The sequence below is a fragment of the Microcaecilia unicolor genome, chromosome 3 (genome assembly GCF_901765095.1).
Source record: "Microcaecilia unicolor chromosome 3, aMicUni1.1, whole genome shotgun sequence".
In the NCBI taxonomy this organism is placed as follows: Eukaryota; Metazoa; Chordata; class Amphibia; order Gymnophiona; family Siphonopidae; genus Microcaecilia; species Microcaecilia unicolor.
Window position 1 is genome coordinate 309,964,674 of NC_044033.1, and position 20,975 is coordinate 309,985,648.

Sequence of the window (20,975 nt, forward strand, 5' to 3'; positions counted from 1 at the left end):
TGGTAAGAAAACGCGTCCCCGAGCTGTATCGGACAGAACTCCCAGATATTCCAAGGTCTGGGAGGGAAGTAACAAGCTTTTGGAAAAGTTGATCACCCAACCGAGAGACTGCAGAAACTCCAGGACCCGAGAGGTGGCCAAAACGTTTTCCTGGGCAGAATCCGCCCGAATCAACCAATCGTCGAGATACGGATGAACTTTGATGCCCTCTTTTCTGAGGGAGGCCGCCACCACCACCATCACCTTGGAAAAGGTGCAAGGCGCCGTGGCAAGGCTGAAAGGAAGTACACAGAACTGAAAATGGCGCCCCAACATAGCGAAACGGAGATACTTTTGATGAGGAGGCCAAATGGGAATATGCAAGTACGCCTCCTTCAAGTCCAAAGCTGTGAGAAACTCCACTGACTGAACAGAGGCGATCACCAACCTCACTGTCTCCATGTGGAAGTGACGAACTTGCAGACACTCATTCACCTTCCTGAGGTCGAGAATGGGCCTGAAAGAACCTCCTTTTTGAGGAACAACGAAGTAGATTGAATAATGGCCTAAGCTGTCAAAGTTAATACAAAGTTAATTATTTTCAATGGAAAATAAATCTGTTGGCTGCCTCCTATATGAAATTCCATCACCGTTTTGTTATTGCTACAAGTATTACATATTTGGAGCATTTTGCTTAAAAATGTGATGGTTTTAATTCGTTTATCCAGACCTGCATGCACACGGTATTGCTTTTTAAACCCAAAGACGAAACCTAAGAGTGGTTGAACAATTGGGTATTGTCAGCCGCTCCTCTCGGCCGCGTAATTGTCTCTCTCCCTTATCTGTGCTGTCTGCTTCCGACTCCACACTCGTCCGTGCAGTTCGCTCTCACTACCACACAGTTCCGCTAGCAAGGCGGGGCAACACAGTTCAGCTTGCCAGTCTTTTAAACAAAGTTCAGCTAGTCAGGCTTTAAACACAGCCCAGCTTAGCCAGGCTTTCTCTCCAAAGTTCAGCTAGCCCAGCTTTCAAACACAGTTCTGCTAGCCGGGCTTCAAACACAGTTCTGCTAGCCGGGCTTCCAACACAGTTTGGCTTGCCAGGCTTTCCCCCCACCGCCCTCTTCAGCAAGGCCTCAAAATAGTTCAACTTAGCTAGGCTTTAAACACAGCCCTGCTTAGCCAGGCTTTCTCTCCAAAGTTCAGCTAGCCCAGCTTTCAAACACCGCCCTCTTCAGCAAGGCCTCAAACAGTTCAGCTTAGCTAGGCTTTTTACACAGCACGGCTTAGCCAGGCCTTAAAGATCCACCACCCTCATTTGTCAACACTTTACCTCTTGACAACCACCCGCCGGATCTCTCCTGACTATTACTCTTTTCTGATACTTTTGGGCTCCTCTAGAAGTCACTCTTCTTCTCCAGCCACTTCCTCTCCCACCTCCATTTCCTCTTCCACACCTTCTCCTCCTACCTGCTCCAACTCCTCCCATTCCATCCCCCCATTCTCCACCCCCTCCCTCAGGTGTTCCATCCTCTCCTCAGCTGATTCCATCTCCCAATCAGCCCCCTCTCCTTTCCTCTCATGTGGCTCAGGTACTCGTTTGTCCTCCTCTCTCCTATTCTTCCAGGCAGTCTGAAATCTGTGTTCTCTACGCTCCTGCCTCCTCCCCTCCCGCAATGCATTCTGGGATCTGTAGTTTTTCCACTCTGGCCTTTCTCTCTTCCCCCCTGCATTCTGGGCTCTGTGGCTTCTCTGATTCTCACAGTATAAACTGTGTTGTTTCTGACTTTGTTTCTGACTGCCTTGGGTCCTACTGATCTGTACAACTGCTGTCTGGAATTTTGGAAGATGGAAAAGAGGAAATAAAAAAATACATTTTGGATGTACTCTGTTGAAGCTGATGTTTACTTTTCCAATGTGTGTTCTATACTTATGGCTATGATTTCTGAACATGCAGCATCATTAAAGGACAGGCTTTTAAATGCCCGCTTGGGTATATATACTAATCTCAGTATTGTTAAATGTTTCAGACATATCCATTGACTTGCTCCCATGATGTTGTTATCATCCAGAAATAAGAGAGAAGAGTTTTCAGTTTTGGTACACTACACAAGTCATCACAAGAACAAAACATCAGAAAACCAATGGACTGCATTATAGCCCATTTAGTTTTGTTTCAACAAATAGATGATCTGCATGAAACCAAATATTTATTTTTATTATTTTGACTTATAAAAACATGTGTCCCTGAAACATGCTCAAAACAGAAAAATCCATTTGTGTATCTAAAATGTAAACTTCTACAAAAGAGATGAAGTGAGATATGATTCCATGTACCCCAGTGAAAGGAGAGTTTAATTTTACTTCCATTTAATTTCAATATATTCCATCTTAATAACACCAGGCTTCCCAAGGCAGATTACATAAATTAAGATGAGCCCATCAGGAAACAGGATATCCTCACTGAGATTTGGCCATGCATTACTGTATTGTATAACAGTGTAGAAAAATGAGCTCAAAATACAGAGTTTATTATTGCTGTTTCTACCAGTACAATCATTTTTAATGCTGTTTCTGATTTTCAATTTTATTTCATGATATATATCTACATATGGGAAGCTTTCAAATAAACAAGAAACCTGTAAAAAAAAACACACACACATAGGCAGTCATAAGCGTTCTCTATTTTTTTTATATAGAGAGATATTTTTATTGTCATCATAAGCAAAAATAAAGGCATATAGTGCAGCACTGAAATCTACAAAGCAAGCTCTGGAGCACTAACAAATACAGTTTGAATATAACCCTCCCCCCAACCCCCGATCCTGTCCTAACAGAGAGAATGCAAAGCCTAGGAGGTTTAATAAAATAATATAAACCTCACAAGTTTGCTATTGTTTTGCTCCTACTAACAGTAATAGTAACATAGTAGATGATGGCAGAAAAAGACCTGTACGGTCCATCCAGTCTGCCCAACAAGATAAACTCATATGTGCTACTTTATATGTATACCTGACCTTGATTTGTATCTGCCATGTTCAGGGCACAGACCGTAGAAGTCTGCCCAGCACTAGCACCACCTCCCAACCACTAGCCCCACCCCCCAACCACCAGTGCGGTCACCCAATCTCCGCTAAGTTGCCAAGGATCCATTCCTTCTGAACAGGATTCCTTTATGTTTATCCCACCCATTTTTGAATTCCGTTACCGTTTTCATCTCCACCACCTCCTGCAGGAGGGCATTCCAAGTATCCACCACTCTCTCCGTGAAAAAATACTTCCTGACATTTTTCTTGTCTGCCTCCCTTCAACTTCATTTCATGTCCTCTAGTTCTACCACCTTCCCGTCTCCAGAAAAGGTTTGTTTGCAGATTAATACCTTTCAAATATTTGAATGTCTTTATCATATTACCCCTGTTTCTCCTTTCCTCCAGGGTATACATGTTCAGATCAGCAAGTCTCTCCTCATACGTCTTTTAACGCAAATCCCATACCATTTTTGTAGCTTTTCTTTGCACCACTTCAACTCTTTTTACATCCTTAGCAAGATACGGCCTCTAAACTGAACACAATACTCCAGGTGGGGCCTCACCAACGACTTGCACAGGGGCATCAACACCTCCTTTCTACTGCTGGTCACACCTCTCTCTATACAGCCTAGCAACCTTCTGGCTACGGCCACCGCCTTGACACACTGTTTCGTCGCCTTCAGATCCTCAGATACTATCACCCCAAGATCCCTCTCCCTGTCTGTACATATCAGACTCTCACCACCTAACACATACATCTCCTCTGGATTTCTGCTCCCTAAGTGCATCACTTTGCATTGAATTTTAATTGCCAAACCTTAGACCATTCTTCTAGCTTCTGCATATCCTTTTTCATGTTTTCCACTCCCTCCAGGGTGTCCATCCTATTACAAATCTTGGCATCATCCACAAAAAGGCAAACTTTACCTTCTAACCCTTTGGCAACATCACTCACAAATATATTGAACAGAATCAGCCCCAGCACCGATCCCTGAGGCACTCCACTACTCACTTTCCCTCATCCGAGTGAATTCCATTAACCACCACCCTCTGGTATCTGTCTGTCAACCAGTTCCTAATCTAGTTCACCACGTTGGGTCCTATCTTCAGCCTGTCAAGTTTATTCAAGAGCCTCCTGTGGGGAACCGTGTCAAAAGCTTTGATGAAATCTAAGTAGATTACATCAATCGCACATCCTTGATTCAATTCTCTGGTCACCCAGTCAAAGAATTCATTGAGATTTGTTTGGCAAGCTTTTCCTTTGGTAAACCATGTAGGCTTGGATCTTGTAACTTATTGGCTTCCAGGAAATTCACTATCCTTTCTTTCAGCATCGCTTCCATTACTTTTCTAATAACTTCTTCCCTATCACCACGTTTGTGAAGAGGGACCACATCAGCTCTTCTCCAATCCCACGCAACCTCTCCCGTCTCCACGGATTTATTAAACAAATCTTTAAGAGGACCCACTAGAACCTCTCTGAGCTCCCTCAATATCCTGGGGTGGATTCCGTCCAGTCCCATGGCTTTGTCCACCTTTAGATTTTCAAGTTGTTCATACACACTCTCTTCCTTTAACGCTGCTATATCTGCTCCATATGGCGGCAAGCCCCGCCCACTGCCTTCAGCCCAGATAAGGGGCCAGATAGACTCATGCCATCTCCTGTCATTAAACCTCCATGGTTATAACTCACAGTAACAACAAGAAGTGATATTCTACCCAGGTGTGCCTTCCACTTCCTAGAGAGATCATAGAGACTTACACAACAGCCAGCATGACTTATCACATCTCCCTCTCTATAACAGTTTCAGTATATCCAGATGGTTTTCTTATGACTTGCCCAATCATGTCCTGGTGGGTACAATGATCTGTGCAGTTCCAAGGCTCACTGCAGCCTAGGTATTGGGAAGTATGACAATTTGGGGTGTCTTGGGCTCTTGGTTGCGCCTTCCCAGTCAACTCCAGGTCCAGGGTGCAGCTGAAAACATTTTAAAGCTAATCTACTTATAATGGGTATTTTAGATGCTTGGTAATTTTTCACCCATTAAGGCCACAATTCTGTTAAAAAAGAAATAGTTTACCCAGTGGAATTGCTAACATAATCACTGTCACAATATGGTTGCACCATGCCCAGCAATTTCCAGTCCTGGCTGTGTAGACAGTGTAGTCTAAGTGATTAAAGTTTAGAGCTGTGACCTTAACAAACCCATGTATCTTTAGAGTGCTCAGACTGATTGTAAGAGCTTGTCAACATAAGTTTGAAATTTTATAGTGCTTCCTACATCATTCACAGTTCAGAAGGGAGCATACATTTTTCCCGCTCATCAATCACTTGTCCTTGCAAGCCATTACTTTAAACTTTAATTAATGGCTTATATGTAAATGAAGGTTTCAGGTAATTAACTGCCTGTTGTAGACCTCAGATCAGTTGTGCTTGGTGAATCAAGTTTAAAACATAAATCATGGCCTTTTGTGCTGGGACTTGTAAGATACAATTATAGCACAGCCCATTTTTATTCTTTTGCATATTTGAGATGGAGCCAATCATCTTAGCCATGGAGTTGCTGCTGAGCTATTTCTAAGCCAGGGGCATAGCTACCATGAGCGAGCCCGGCAAAATACCAAGGGCTGCTGCCCTCTGCTCTCTGTGCCCGCTGTAGTGATTCTCTCTCCCATCATCAACCCCACCTCGGTGTCTAGTATCACTCTCTCCCTTCCCCCCTTCCCTGTAGGTTCAGGGTCTCTCTTGCCCCCCCCTCCCCCCACACCACCACCACGGTCATCCAGAGTGCCAGCGAGTGACCAGCAGAGGAAGCAAGTTAAAACAAGTCATCTGCGAATGGTCTTGCCAGGGCCTTTCATCTGTGGTGTCCCGCTTCCTGTTATGTATTTCCTGTGGATGGATAAGGCAGAGGAAAGGCCCTGACAGGACCAGCCATAGGTACCCTGTTTACCTTGATTCCTGTTCCAGTCACCCGCTGAGACTCCTCCCCCCTTCACAGACACCCCCAGCTATCTTTACATCCCCCCCCCCACCACCACCACCACCACCACCGATCCCCTCCTAATGGAGGAAATGCAAAACCTAGTGCTGAGTAACCTATGGAACTTTGTGAGTCTAAGTGCTTTGAAAATGAGCCCCTCTGTATTCTCACAAACTCTGTGTGTGTGTTGGTTTGGTTTCCCTAACAAACATATATTTGGGCCCCCTTCCCATCTACGAGGGACTCCATCCCCCATCATCATTTCACCTCTACAGAAGTAGCAGCAAAAAGTACACAGCCTAGCTGTGGGTATGATAACATTATAGTTTGTGAGTGAGCATGGGGACTATGTAAGCACATGCTTAATGGTTAGAGCTGGAGAGCTGCCAAGTAACCCAGTTCCAAAAAGTGAAATTTTGAGCCAGTCCTGGATTTTCTGCAATCCTGTCCTGGTACATTATGGGACCTGAAATGCTGATTTCAGTGGTGGTATCAGGAATTACAAATAGAGCACTGAAATGGGATATAAGTTCAAAAATAGGACTTGCCCAAAAGTCTTCCTCCTGGACCTGGTTAATTTGGCAGCTGTGCAGCAGTGGGCTGAGAACCAGGGAAACTGGGCAAGTCACTGTCATTCTCAGTTGCCTCTGATACAAACTAGAGATACCAAGGACAGACTGCCCAAAAGAGTGAGATTTAAGGACAATCCCCTGGATTCTATATAGTGCGACAAGTTGCACGCACAAATACAGTTGTATTCTGTATTTGCGTGTGAAACTTCTATCCTATTCATAACTTATATTCTGCTATATCTCCACAGGATTCATTGCGGATTACAAGAAAATAAGCATCACAATCAGATTGTACTACTTTAGTGTGTTATTTTGTAATTCAATCTAAATTGAACTGAGTCTATATCTGAAAACAAAAAAAGCCTTCAACTGTTTTCTAAACAAATAAATAAAAGAAAATATATCTAATCTGATAAGGAATACCATTCCAAATGTTTTCAGCTAAATATTGAAAAGAATTACTCCAGTAGCTCTTAAGCTTGAATTCTCAAATTCTAGAACAAAAATCTCATCCAACAGACATAAAATCAAATATTTTGATACACAGACTGAATTTTGTCTCACTAAAGTTTTAAAAGCCATACAAGCTATTTTAAATTTAATATGCGAGTGAACCAGAAGTCAATGTGTCCTTACATGTATTTTTTAAAAGGCATTTTCAATGTTCTGTGTAAAATGATCCGTCACATGACTCACCCAAGGACAAAACAGAGATTCACTGACAGAGCTGGGCCTAGAACTGAAGCATAGTGAAATATGATGACTTGTCCATAGAGGCAGAAAAAAGTAAGGATGGATGAGTGGTCTTCCAGTAGGATACAAGGGATACACTTAAACGTCAAAAATGGCTTTATTGGCAAATATCAACCTTATCAGAATTCTATAGGAGCAGATCATTAAGGGACTCAACATGGCGCCACCTGTGTCAGGAGTCACAATTTTATAAGAATCCTGCTTAGGTAATGATTGACATAAGAGACGCCAACATGCGGCATCACAATGCAGCAACAAGTGAATATAATGTTAAATTCTATAAATAAAATAGTAAAAAAAAAATAAAAATGCAGCAACCAGTGTATAAGACACATATACAGTAAAACCCTTATAGCTTGACACATAGCAGTGCACGCCTTCTGAACAAACCAGTAGCGGAGTCAGGTTTATGAAGGACCAATATCCAAACAATCCCATTTTTAAACTCAAATGAATTTTTGATGCCAAATAATACAGAAGAAAAATTGGACTTACAATTGGACTGAAGAAGCAATAATGATAAAATAAGTATTTGCTTCATACAGGACACGGTTGATCCTTTAAAAAAAACTTTTTCCAAATAGTTTGGTTTAGAGAGTTTGAGAGTGGGGTTGTTTGGATATTGATTTTTGATATTTCCTTACTTTTCTTAGCTGGATAATTTGTCTTGTGAAGGGTTTATAATGGAAGCACAGGAAGGTAAAGTGACCAACCCAAGGACAAAGCTGAAATTAGAAATGCAGCGCCGAGAGATAAATTAGCTTGCCCAGAGAGCCAGTGACAAAGCAGGGATTAGAACTGATGTACAAAAAGCTAGAGTGACTCACCAAGGCCTTGGTATTCACTCTCAGTCCTCTAAGGCCATCCATCAATAGGTCAGGTTCTAAGAGTATCCTTAATAGTTCATAGTTCAACTTCATAATGAACATGCATGAAAGTGATTTGCATGCCTACCAACTCCACTTAATGCAAATCTTTCTTATGCATATTTATCAGGGATATCCTGAAGACCACTGCACTAAGGTCACACATAGCAGTAGAACTTAGATTGGAGTTCTCAAGCTTTCATGTCTGGTCTTTCATTGGTTTTAGCTATAGTACGTTCTGCACAATGCAGGGAAAAGTGGGAAGACAGGAATAAAGTGGATCAAAAGCCAATGCATCGATATTTAAATCATCACCACAGTTTTGAATAATAATTATTTATTTCTCTTCCCTCAGAGATTGATGAAGACAGGATGTGTAACCCTTTACACAAGGTAAGCCAAATTCCCTCTAGTAGTATAATCAAAAAGTCGCATAGTTGAAAAGGGGGTGTGACCATGGGTGGAGCATGAGTGTTTCTAAAATCTATGCGCAGTATTATAGAATATACCCACTTTGTGCCTAATTTAGGCATCAGGATGTACGCCAAGTAAAACATGGCGTAAATGGCTGCAAGCAAATTTGGTCATGTGGAGAGGCGCTTGGCATATTCAATATACAGTGTGAAAATTTAAGCCTATTCTATAAAATTTAGGTAGACTTTAGAGAATACGCCTAGGTGTATTATTTTTTCTGTGCGCAGTCCAAAATCAAAACAGGAAAGGTCATTTTCTAAAAAAAAAAAAATCTTTTCCTTTTGAAAGTGCTGTTTGGAAAAATGTTCTGTGATTTGGGGGAGTAAGGGGAGGTGATCCCCATGTCCCTCCAGTGGTCATCTGGGCATTTGGGGTACCTCTTATGTAGAGTAGAGGAGTATCCTAGTGGTTAGTGCAGCAGGCTTTGATCCTGGGGAAGTGGGTTCAATTCCCACTACAGCTATTTTTTTATAAAAACAGGTCTAGCTCAAAATGTCTAAGTTTTAGTCTTGGACGTTTTTGTTTTGTTCCATTATTGCTGAAAGATGTCCATGTCTTAGGAACGCCCAATTCCACCTTGAACACGCCCCGGCACACCCCTTTGAGATTTGGACGTCCTTCTCATGGACTTCAGAGAAAGACATCCAAAAAGAGGTTTTGATAATACTGATTTGGATGTTTCTGTGAGATAAATGTCCAAATGCTGACTTATGTCTCTTTTGAAAATGAGCCGGTAAGGGGCTAATTTTCAAAAGAGACAGACATTTAAAAAGTGGCATAAAGCAGCATTTGAACGTTTTTCTCGCCAAAATGTCCAAATTGGTATTTTTGAAACCCATTTTCCAGATATTTTTCTATGTTGTTCATCTGCAGTGTGTTCAAATCTCAAGGGGGCATGTTGGGAGCATGTTAAGGGCAGAATTTGGACATTTTGAGCCATAATGGAACAAAACAGAAATGTCCAGGACTAAAACTAATATGTTTTGACCTGTTTTTAGAACGAATAAGCCACAAAAAAGTACCCTAAATGACCACTAGAGGAATAAAGGAATGACCCCCCCTTACTCCCCCAGTGGTCACTGATCCCCCCAAAGATGTGAAAGAAACAGTACATACCAGCCTCAGATGTTATAGCCAATCCTATTTGAGCAGCAGACAAGTCCCTGGAGCAGCGTAGTGGTCAATGCAGTGCATTGTGGAGAAAGGGACACATGCCCACAATCCACTCTGTTACACTTGTGGTGGAAAGTGTGAGCCCTGCAAAATCCACCAAAAACCTACTGTACCCACATATAGGTAATGCCTGCAGCCAGTGGCGTACCAAGGGGGGGGGGCGGTGGGGGCGGTTCGCCCCGGGTGCACGCCGCTGGGGGGTGCCGCGGTGCGCGCCTGCTGCGAGAGTTCGCTAACTTCTCTCGTTCGCTGCAGCTCCCTCTGCCCCGGAACAGGTTACTTCCTATTCCGGGGCAGAGGGAGCTGCAGCGAACGAGCAAAGTTAGTAAACTCGCAGCAGGCGTGCGCTGCGGCACCCCCCCCCCCCCCAGCGGCATGCACCCGGGGGGGGGCTCTTTCGCCAGGGGGGGTCCATGCTGCATCGGGGGGGGGCGCTGCACCCAGGGGGTGGGGCGCCACCCCGGGTGTCCGCCCCCCTAGGAACGCCACTGCCTGCAGCTATAAGGGCTATTGTAGTGGGGTACAGTAGGTTTTTGGTAGGTTTTGGAGGGCTTACTATACAGTATAAGGGAGCAATGGTAAGATGTGTACCTGGGAGGTTTTAGGTGAAGTCCACTGCAGTGCCCCCTAGGGTGCCCCACAGCTCTGCTGGGATGTCTGTGTGGCCAGGCTACTAAGAATGCTGGCTCCTTCTACTATGGCTTGATCTTGTGCGTTTTTCACTAGGACTTTTTTTTTTTTTAATGGACCAAAAGGATAAATGCCGTCTAGCAAGTAACCATTTTCAGGAAAAAAAAAAAAAGGTAGACGTTTTGCTGTTTTGAAAATCACAATATTTACTATTCGGATTCTGGATGTTTTGAGCAAAACGTCCAAAGTCGGACTTAGACATTGTAAAGAAAACACCCCGCCACGTAACTTTGTAACGTAACTTGGTAAGTCTGTGCTTTAAAAACTAGCACTAGTATGTATATGGAACTTGCAAGTTGTGCTTATAAATTGCTTTTAATCAAGTCTGCTTTGTACCCAATACGATTGGAAAAAATTCTGCCATTTTTCTTTTTGGTCCCATGCTATTGTAGAGTCTGTGGGATTTTCACATCGTTTCCGCTGTGTGCTGGAAAAACCCCACAGTCTTAACCAATAGAAATGTGAATTATGTATGCAGTGACATCACTGGTCACTAAGTAAAGCAGTGCCCTGGTGATCTCTCAAAGCCCTATTCTATCCCTGTGAAGGGGAAATGTTCAATTTGACCAGTATTCAGATTAAGAGAGGAGTTAGTTCTTGGAGGGAATTTTGTAAGACTATAAAGCCAGAAGCAAAATTCAAATCCTTGTTCTTTTGGATTATCCTCCTGGCCAGGACCCTTTTTGTGAGGGAGGACTCTCATGTCTTATGCCCTAGCCAGCTAGAAATAACATTTATATTTAGCTTTGCTCTGCTAACCCAGCAAGTACATTAAAACTAACAAATGTAGGGGCCCCTTTACTAAGCCACATAGGTGCGTACGCATGAGCATCCTACACACATCAATTTTGAATTAATGGCCGGCTACCGCATGGCCCGAGCAGTAATTTCATTTTTTATGAGCATCCACTAGGCATGCCGGAAAATTTCCGGCACATCATTAACTGGGCAGTAATCAGTATTGTACGCGTGTAGACCATTACCACCCGGTTAATGCGTGAGACTGTACTGCAAGGTCAATGGGTGGTGGTAAGGTCTCAGGCCCCAAATGGACGCGCGGTAATTTTTATTTTTCTACATGTCCATTTTCGGCCTAAAAGAAAAAGCCCCTTTTTGCAGGCACGCTAAAAAATGGACCTGTGCACATCCTATACACACGTCTACACTAGCGCAGGCCATTTTTTGGTGCACCTTAGTAAAAGGACCCCTTACAGAAGCCCGACAGGAACTAAAAGCCATAGAAACCTCTGCCTGCCCTGGGTATTTGGGAACCAGAAGCCCCCTCACCTCTCTGCCAGACTAAAGGAGAAATAGAAAAAATGCTGTTTCCACTGGTAGTTCCATCTGGGTGAAATCTAGGGATCCTAGCTACCTTTTTACTGGTCCCTGGTGCTACCTTGAGGCTGAGGAGAGGAACACTTACCCTACCACAGAGCCCTGGCATTTCCATCCTAGAGGACATCTATGCCATGCAGGGGCATAACTAGCATTCAATTTTTGGGGGTGTCCAGGGGTGGGCAATGCATTGCACACACACACACACCCGGCCGCATTAATAATTTTACCACATCCTCACCAGCTGATGATCCGATGCCTGGATCTGCCCCAGTGCTACCTCATCAGTGAAGAAGTCAGTGGACTCCTTTCAAGCCACTGACACCAGCACTCCTTGCACATGCTCAGTTCATGCACAAACTGAAAAGGAGGCCACCAACTTCTTTGCTGCTGAGGCAGCACTGGGGCAATTCTAGGCAGCGGATCTCATCCGCTGGCGGGGGAATTGGGCACCCCCCACCAGCCATTGAACAGGTACTTTTATTTATTTATTTATTGGGATTTATTTGGGTTGTGGAGGGGGCCTGATCCCAAACCAGAAGGTGCTGCCCCTCCCCTTCCCACCGTGCGTACGTCACTGGTGCCACCGCCTATGAAAGGGAGACTTAATAACCCTGAATCCCCACACCAGAGAGAGAGATCATCAGACTTTAAGTGTGTTCCATTATTTCATCTTAAGCACTGCTGATGTTAAATGTTGTACTGAGTGAAGAGGAGATGTGGAGAACACTCTGTTCTCACTAAAAGTAAAGTCATCAAAGGGCAGTTGCGGACTTTCTAAATTTTGTTTGTAATTAGTGCTGCCTCTGCTAAAGTACTGTCCCAGGCCATTTGCATTGATTTTTGAAGTTTCAAGTAAAGTGGCTCAGAGCAAATGCAGTGGTGTAATGTATATTATTTCTGGAAAGTGTGGAGAACTAGTGTATGGCATTGCCTTTTCGGCCTCCTGAAAGTATCTTAAATCCCAGCCCATGTCCCTAAACAAATATTATTGTGTACCATGCCATGCTTATGCTCAATACTACAGATTAGGCAGCCGCCTAGGTGCATACCCAAACTGAGCTCGTGCTACAATTTGTACAGAACAGTTGCTGGATGCTGACATTTCTATTGATGAAACTGCTGCTATGTTCTGTTTTCTTGCATTAAGATTTTCATCAGTTAGAATAGGAAAGTATCAGGTGATTGTAACTCTTTCATCTCCACAGTTTTCTTTGGGTTGTGACCCAGTACTTTTTCTGGTATAGCAATATTATAATATTTACATGTGTGTGGAAGTTAAAAGTGATTTAAGCAGCAAGGAGAGGCTGCAGGCCAGTTAAATCACTTGTGTGGGGCATGTAACTGGTTAGTGCCACTGAGTATCACCACAGACCACTAAAGGGAAGGCTGTCTATTTTATTTATTTATTTGGATTTTGCTCACACCATTTTCAGTAGTAGCTTAAAGTGAGTTACATTCATGTACACTGGGTATTTCCCTGTTGCTGGAGGGCTCACAATCTAATTTTGTACCTGAGGCAATGGTGGGTTAAGTGACTTGCCCAACATCACAAGGAGCATCAGTGGGATTTGAACTAGCCAGCTCTGGATGTCAAAACCGGTGCACTAACCACTAGGCCACTCCTCCACTCCACCTTGTGAAATAATGCAAAACCTGAAAAAAAAATCCTATCTCAACATACAACTAGTAAATATATCATACAACAGAAGCACTAACCCTATGATTTTGTGGTGGGTCTGGGAAAATAACATCAGCATTTATGCAGTTAAATGCCAATATTCAACCTAAGTTAAGCAGCCAAATTAGACTGCAAAAAAAAAAAAAAAAAAGTTGCACTGTTTTGCTTTCTAAATGCTACTGAGGCTTTAGGGCAGTGGTCTCAACATTTTTTCAATTGGGTACACCATAAAGACAATGCTTGCATATGTGGCACATTGCTTACATGACCATTGTGGACCGTTGGTTGTTTTTTTTTTTTTTTTTTGTTACATTTGTACCCCACGCTTTCCCACTCATGACAGGCTCAATGCGGCTTACATGGGGCAATGGAGGGTTAAGTGACTTGCCCAGAGTCACAAGGAGCTGCCTGTGCCTGAAGTGGGAATTGAACTCAGTTCCTCAGGACCAAAGTCCACCACCCTAACCACTAGGCCACTCCTCCACTGTTGCTACTATTTGAGATTCTACATGGAATGTTGCTATTCCACTAGCAACATTCCATGTAGAAGTCGGCCCTTGCAGATCACCAATGTGGCTGCGCAGGCTTCTGCTTCTGTGAGTCTGACGTCCTGCACGTACGTGCAGGACATCAGACTCACAGAAACAGAAGCCTGCGCAGCCTTCTACATGGAATGTTGCTGGTGGAATAGCAACATTCCATGTAGAATCTCCAATAGTAGCAACATTCCATGTAGAATCTCTAATAGTATCTATTTTATTTTTGTATCCTGCGCTCTCCCACTCATGGCAGGCTCAATGCAACTTACATGGGGCAATGGAGGGTTAAGTGACTTGCCCAGAGTCACAAGGAGCTGCCTGTGCCTGAAGTGGGAATTGAACTCAGTTCCTCAGTTCCCCAGGACCAAAGTCCACCACCCTAACCACTAGGCCACTCCTCCAACATCCCCTCAAAAACAGGTACAGATAACAACTAGCACATTTCTCCATGGAAGTCATCATACAACAAACATTCTGATTCATATAATTTGAGCAATAGCAACACAAATCTCTCCTCTACCAGGCACATTGTGAAATAATGCAAAACCTGAAAAAAATCCTACCTCAACATACAACTAGTTGTTGGAATGTAATTGTATTTTACATGCATTGCCTGTCACCTATTATTTCTCTGTGATTACTCTGTGACCTCTGATGTGAATTACTTAGAGAGGTCACACAGCTATGCAACTTCCTGTGGGGGTTAGACACATCAGATGCAGCACATGCAGCACATGGAGCACATGGAGCTCATGATCTCTCCTAACCTGAGAGGATCTATGGTGGTGTGAGCATCCATTACCATCTAAGCACATGGAAGGAGCTGATAATACAAATGTATAGTAATATGTATATATAAGCCTGTCTGATTATAATCTAACTGCAAACTGTGAGTAAACAGATGTTTTGTTACTTCAACTTTAAAGTGACTCAGCAGTGAATTATTCAGGGGTGAATGAGAGAGAGATGAAGAAAGAAATTAACATTTCTAAAGCTGAAGCTGTGTGTACTAAAATCTGCTAATTATTTACTACAAATAATCCAACAAAAGGGTTATGGGCCCAGGCCAGGAATTGAAAAAGAAGAGAAATATTACCAGGCAGAAAAAAAAAGGCCACATTTTTTCTCTTAAGTTTTAAAGGAAAGATTCAGTCTGTCTCTCTCTCCCCCCACACAGCAGACAGAAGGCTAAGAAAATGGCTGAGGGAAGAAATTCACCATTTTTCTATTCTCTCAAGGTGCCTAAATTAACTGAGTTTAATTATCGGCAGTGGGAACTAAGATTCATATGTCTCCTTCGAGCAAAAAGATTAAATATATGCTTAGACCAAGACAGAACAGCTGAAAATATGGCTGAATGGGACAATGCAAACTATTATGTGAAGTGCATGCTTTTGGAAGCTCTCTCAGAGAAACAAGCCATATTAGTGGAGGGAAAAGATACACCAAAGGACATTTTATATAAACTGAGAACTATGTATGCAACTACATATGCAAAGCAGCAACCAATTTGGCTGGCAGAGTTGAATGAAACCAAATTAAGGGATAAAAGTAAATGTAATGATCACATTATGCATCTTATGTCTTCATTTCAAAAGTTAGAACTTTCTGGAATTCCCATGTGTGATGCATTGAAAAGAGCATTTCTTTTTACCTCACTATCAAAGAAGTTTGATGTTTTTAGGTCTGTAAATGAGGCCATTGAAGGGCAATCTTTTGAACAGACAACATCAAAACTAAGGCAGGAATGCATAATAAATGATTCTGAGGAGATGTGTTCTCAAAGCAAGTCAGAGAGAAATGAAACAAATTTCTTGGCAAAGAACAGAGGAAGGCGGAGCTATGGGAAAACTCCACCCAAGGGCAAGCTGATTTGCTACTCATGTGGAAAGGAGGGACATGTATCTAAATGGTGTAAGGAAACACAAAACACTCCCTCTAGCTCACCTAAGCCAATGGAACTAAAGAATTTTCAAACCAGGAAATGTATGAAGGACAAAGATAAACACAAGGGCTTTCTAATGGCAGAAAAATCTTTGACTATGGTAAATAATAATTCAAATGAAAGTACTTGGATTTTGGATTCGGGGAGCACATGCCATTTAACCAATTGTAAGAATTTCTTTCAGGAAATGTGTCCAGAGGAAGGTATTCTTAAAACTGCAAACGCAGGGACTGCTAAGATCCAAGCAAAAGGTATTGGATTCTTAAAATGCAAAGTGTCTAATGAAGTTAAAGAAATTCCTGTAAGTGATGTCTTGTATATTCCCCAAGCAGTTTGCAATATGCTTAGTGTATCTACATTAGATAAGAAGGGATTTGTGATTCATTTTGAAAACAGTAAGTGCACAATCTCTAAAAATGATGAAGTGTATGCTGAAGCTTTTATGCATAATGATGTTTATAAACTGAGCATTTCAGGTGAAGCCTCACATATGGCGCAAGTAAGGAAGAATGATGGTAAATGTAGTCTGGAAATCTGGCACCGCCGCCTGGGACATCGTGATTTTAAGGTGATCCAGGATCTTTACAGTAAGCAACTGGCCACCGGCATTCAGATAAGTGCAGATGCTGGTAAAATGGAGAAATGCATAGACTGTGTTACTCAAAAAGGTGTGAGACCCTCATTTCCTGCATACACAGGAAATAGGAGTAATAAAGTGCTGGACTTAATACACAGTGACTTATGTGGACCGTTTAATATCCCATCATTGGGAAATAACAGATTTGTGCTAATATTCTTGGATGATTTCTCTAGATACTGTGTGGCCTATTTGCTGAAAGAGAAAAGTCAAGTCATAGACATGCTGAAGAAATACGTAGCCATGGTGAGCAATAAATTTGAAAGAAAACCAAAGGTTCTTCAGACCGACAATGGTGGTGAGTTCACTTCACAAAGCATGCGCACATTTCTAGAACAAGAAGGCATTCAGCATATCACAACAGTAGCTTATACACCAGAGCAAAATTCTGTTGCAGAGAGAAAATTTAGGTCACTTGTGGAAATGACCAGATGTATGCTGTCAGATAGCAATCTCCCTAAAAGACTATGGGGGGAAGCCATTCTCACAGCAGTGTACCTACAAAACAGAATGCCAACTAAAGGCGCTGAGCGCACACCACATGAGACATGGCATGGTAGGAAGCCAAACCTGTCACACATAAGAACATTTGGAAGTACAGCATATGCTCATATACCAAAGCAAAGAAGGCATAAGCTGGATTCCACAACAGAAAGGGGCATTTTAGTTGGCTATACTCCAGGACACAAAGGATATAGAATTTTAAATCTGAAAACTGGCATTGTTGGCATAAGACATGTTACATATTTTGATGAAAACAAAAGGGTTGATAAAGGCTGGATTATCCCAGATGAGCCTTATCATCCAGAATATGAAACTAGAACCATAATAGACATGCCAGTGTATATAAATGCCATACCAAGGCAGATGTCTGAAAGCAACTCATCTGTATCTAACGAGGAACAGGCAGAGGAAGCAGACACAGAAAGGATCATTGAAGAAGACAGTACAGTTGGAGAAGGGGAATCAATTGGAGAAGAACTCTCAGATTTAGAGGATGCGGAAAGGTCAGACCAACCTGTTGTCAGACGCTCATCCAGGGAAAACAAAGGTGTTCCACCCCCAAGACTGTCTTACCTAACAAAGTCAGCAGAAGCTCAAGAGCCCTTAACATGGGATGAGATTGAGAAAATGCCAGCAGAAGAAGCTGCTGAATGGCGTAAAGCTGCACAAGAAGAAATTGATGCATTGGATAAAAATAATACTTGGATTCTTACAAAATTACCTCCTGGCAAGAAAGCTATAGGATGCAAATGGGTATTCAAGTTAAAAAGGAATGCACAAGGAAAAGTGGAAAGGTATAAAGCCAGATTAGTGGCAAAGGGATATCTTCAAAAATATGGAGAAGATTTTGATGAAGTGTTTGCACCTGTAGTGAAACACACGACAATTAGAACACTTCTGAGCATTGCAGTCTCAAAAGGCATGCAAGTCAACCACATTGATGTGAAAACAGCGTTTCTTCATGGAGATATAACTGAAGACTTGTATATGGAACAACCAACAGGTTTCATAAATACAAAACAAAGACAGCTAGTGTGTAAATTAAACAAAGGTCTTTATGGATTAAAGCAAAGTGCAAAATGTTGGAATGATAAATTGCATGAAATATTGACAAATTTAGGATTTAAGCAAGGTGAAGCAGATAAATGCTTGTACACTAGGTGCACAAATGGACAATATGCATACATTTTAGCTTTTGTTGATGATTTGCTCATTGCAAGCAAAAGTGAGCAAGAGTACAAGGACATTGTAAAATGTTTAAACCACAATGTTGAGATAAAAGAACTTGGTAATGTGTCATACTATCTTGGTATAGAAATTGAGAAACAAAATGATGGTTCTTATCTTCTAAGCCAGAAGCAGAAAATAAATGAGCTTATTGAAAGTTTAGGTATGCAAGATGCCCAAGTTGTAAGCACTCCCATGATCACTGATTTTCTGAAGGATGAAACAGTAAGAGAACCTTTACCAGATAACATCCAATATAGATCAGCCATAGGTAAGCTTTTATATCTAGCTACCACATACAGGGCTGATATAGCAAATGCAGTAGGAATTTTGAGCAGAAGGGTCAGCTCACCTACCAAATCAGATTGGACTGCAGTTAAAAGGATGGTAAGGTATTTAAAGGGTACCATTGATTGTAAATTAAAGATTTCAGCCAATAGTAATCCAAAACTAATATGTTACTGTGATTCAGATTGGGCAGGGGATCATTCTGATTATAAATCCACAAGTGGATATGTGTTTATGTATGGAAATGTACAAATTTCATGGGCCAGTCATAAACAAAGTATTGTGAGTCTGTCTTCTACAGAAGCTGAATACGTGGCCGTATCGGAAGCGTGCAGAGAACTGATGTGGATTGAAAAACTTTTGCTGGATTTCGGAATAGCTGAAAAGAGACCAATCCAGATAATGGAAGATAATCAGAGCTGCATCCGACTGTCACAGAATGACAAGGTTCAGTCACGCACCAAGCACATCGCAACGAAATACCACAACGTGCGAGAGTTGGTGAAAGAAGGGGTCATCAGTCTACACTATTGTCACACCAGTGAGATGACAGCTGACATCATGACCAAACCGTTACCCAGAGAACATTTTGTGAATCTGCGTATAAAGCTTGGACTTTGTATGAATAAATAATTGCATGACAGTTATGCATGAGAAGGGGTTTGTTGGAATGTAATTGTATTTTACATGCATTGCCTGTCACCTATTATTTCTCTGTGATTACTCTGTGACCTCTGATGTGAATTATTTAGAGAGGTCACACAGCTATGCAACTTCCTGTGGGGGTTAGACACATCAGATGCAGCACATGCAGCACATGGAGCACATGGAGCTCATGATCTCTCCTAACCTGAGAGGATCTATGGTGGTGTGAGCATCCATTACCATCTAAGCACATGGAAGGAGCTGATAATACAAATGTATAGTAATATGTATATATAAGCCTGTCTGATTATAATCTAACTGCAAACTGTGAGTAAACAGATGTTTTGTTACTTCAACTTTAAAGTGACTCAGCAGTGAATTATTCAGGGGTGAATGAGAGAGAGATGAAGAAAGAAATTAACATTTCTAAAGCTGAAGCTGTGTGTACTAAAATCTGCTAATTATTTACTACAAATAATCCAACACTAGTAAGCATATCAAACAACAGAGGGACTAACCCTATGATTCAAACAGCAAGAATCCTACCTATTAATAGGCAGCACTATAAATATTACACAGGGTCCTAGAACACCAGTAAATACCTGTAGTAACACTACTACAGGTAAAACAGAACAAGTGGGACAGCTACATAATTCTACAAATAAACTACATGCAAATAGAATACTACACTTCAATTACACACAAAACACAGACAGACCCTCACCAAATATACAACAAATTAGAAATAGAAATATGAACACAAAAACTGAACTGGGAACTCCAAGGAGTCAAACTTGGTATGTTCTGTAACACTGGAGAAAAATGCATTTCTTCTTGTACTGAACAGAATGCAAAGACTTCCATGACATTTCCCAATGCTAATTTTCAGTTAATACATTCAGAATAGGACACTTGTTTTCTACCTTTGTTGTCTGGACAATTTATTTTTCCATCATTTTGTTCCCAATTTCTCTTGTCTACTGTCCTGTCTGTCTTCTGTAAGTCTTTCCAGTGGCTGCTGTCCATTTGTTATTTCTCTTCTCTTAATAGTTTAAAAGAACTTGATATACCACCTTTCAACAATTATCAAAGCTTGATATACCACCTTTCAACAATTATCAAAGTGGTTTACAATAGCAATATAAAAACAGATAGAAAAGAAAATAGGAAAGAACCCAATCAAACAAGACCAAGCACTCCACACTCGACAAACTATAAAGAGGGAGCACAAGACAACCCTTAAAATATTACAATTCTTATTTTTTTAAAAGCCTTTTGGAAGAAATAGGCTTTCAATTTCCCCTTAAACTATAAAAATGATTTCTCCTGCCTTAATTCCAGAGGGAGTTGATTCCATAATACTGGTGCTTTCCAGTAAAATGCATTTTCTCTGGTAACTATTAACCTAGCTTGAGCATTCCCTGGAACCACTAATAAATTTGTAGCCCCTGACCTCAGACTCTTCCCTTGTTCCATTCCCAACCTACATCTGTCTCTAAAATATTGATCTTTCCCTTTTTAGCTCTTTACTCTCTTTATTTTCTGCCACTAAAAGTTCACCCTCTTTCTCACCTTCCAGTCCTCCATCTCCTTATTTTTCACCCACCTTTTCCTTCTCTTATCCCCTAACTCTCTCACTTTCCATTTCACTCTTT

General features: G+C 41.8%; 1 protein-coding gene across 2 annotated transcripts in view; it reads left to right on the forward strand.

Annotated features, from left to right (window-relative positions):
• Positions 1 to 20,975, forward strand: part of PPP1R1A (protein phosphatase 1 regulatory inhibitor subunit 1A) — a 176,859-nt gene that overhangs the window by 131,556 nt on the left and 24,328 nt on the right. For both annotated transcript variants that reach the window (XM_030198307.1, XM_030198306.1), the window contains exon 3: positions 8,538 to 8,575. In XM_030198307.1, the coding sequence (XP_030054167.1) occupies positions 8,538 to 8,575 (38 nt within the window). The remainder of the gene's footprint in view (positions 1 to 8,537; positions 8,576 to 20,975) is intronic.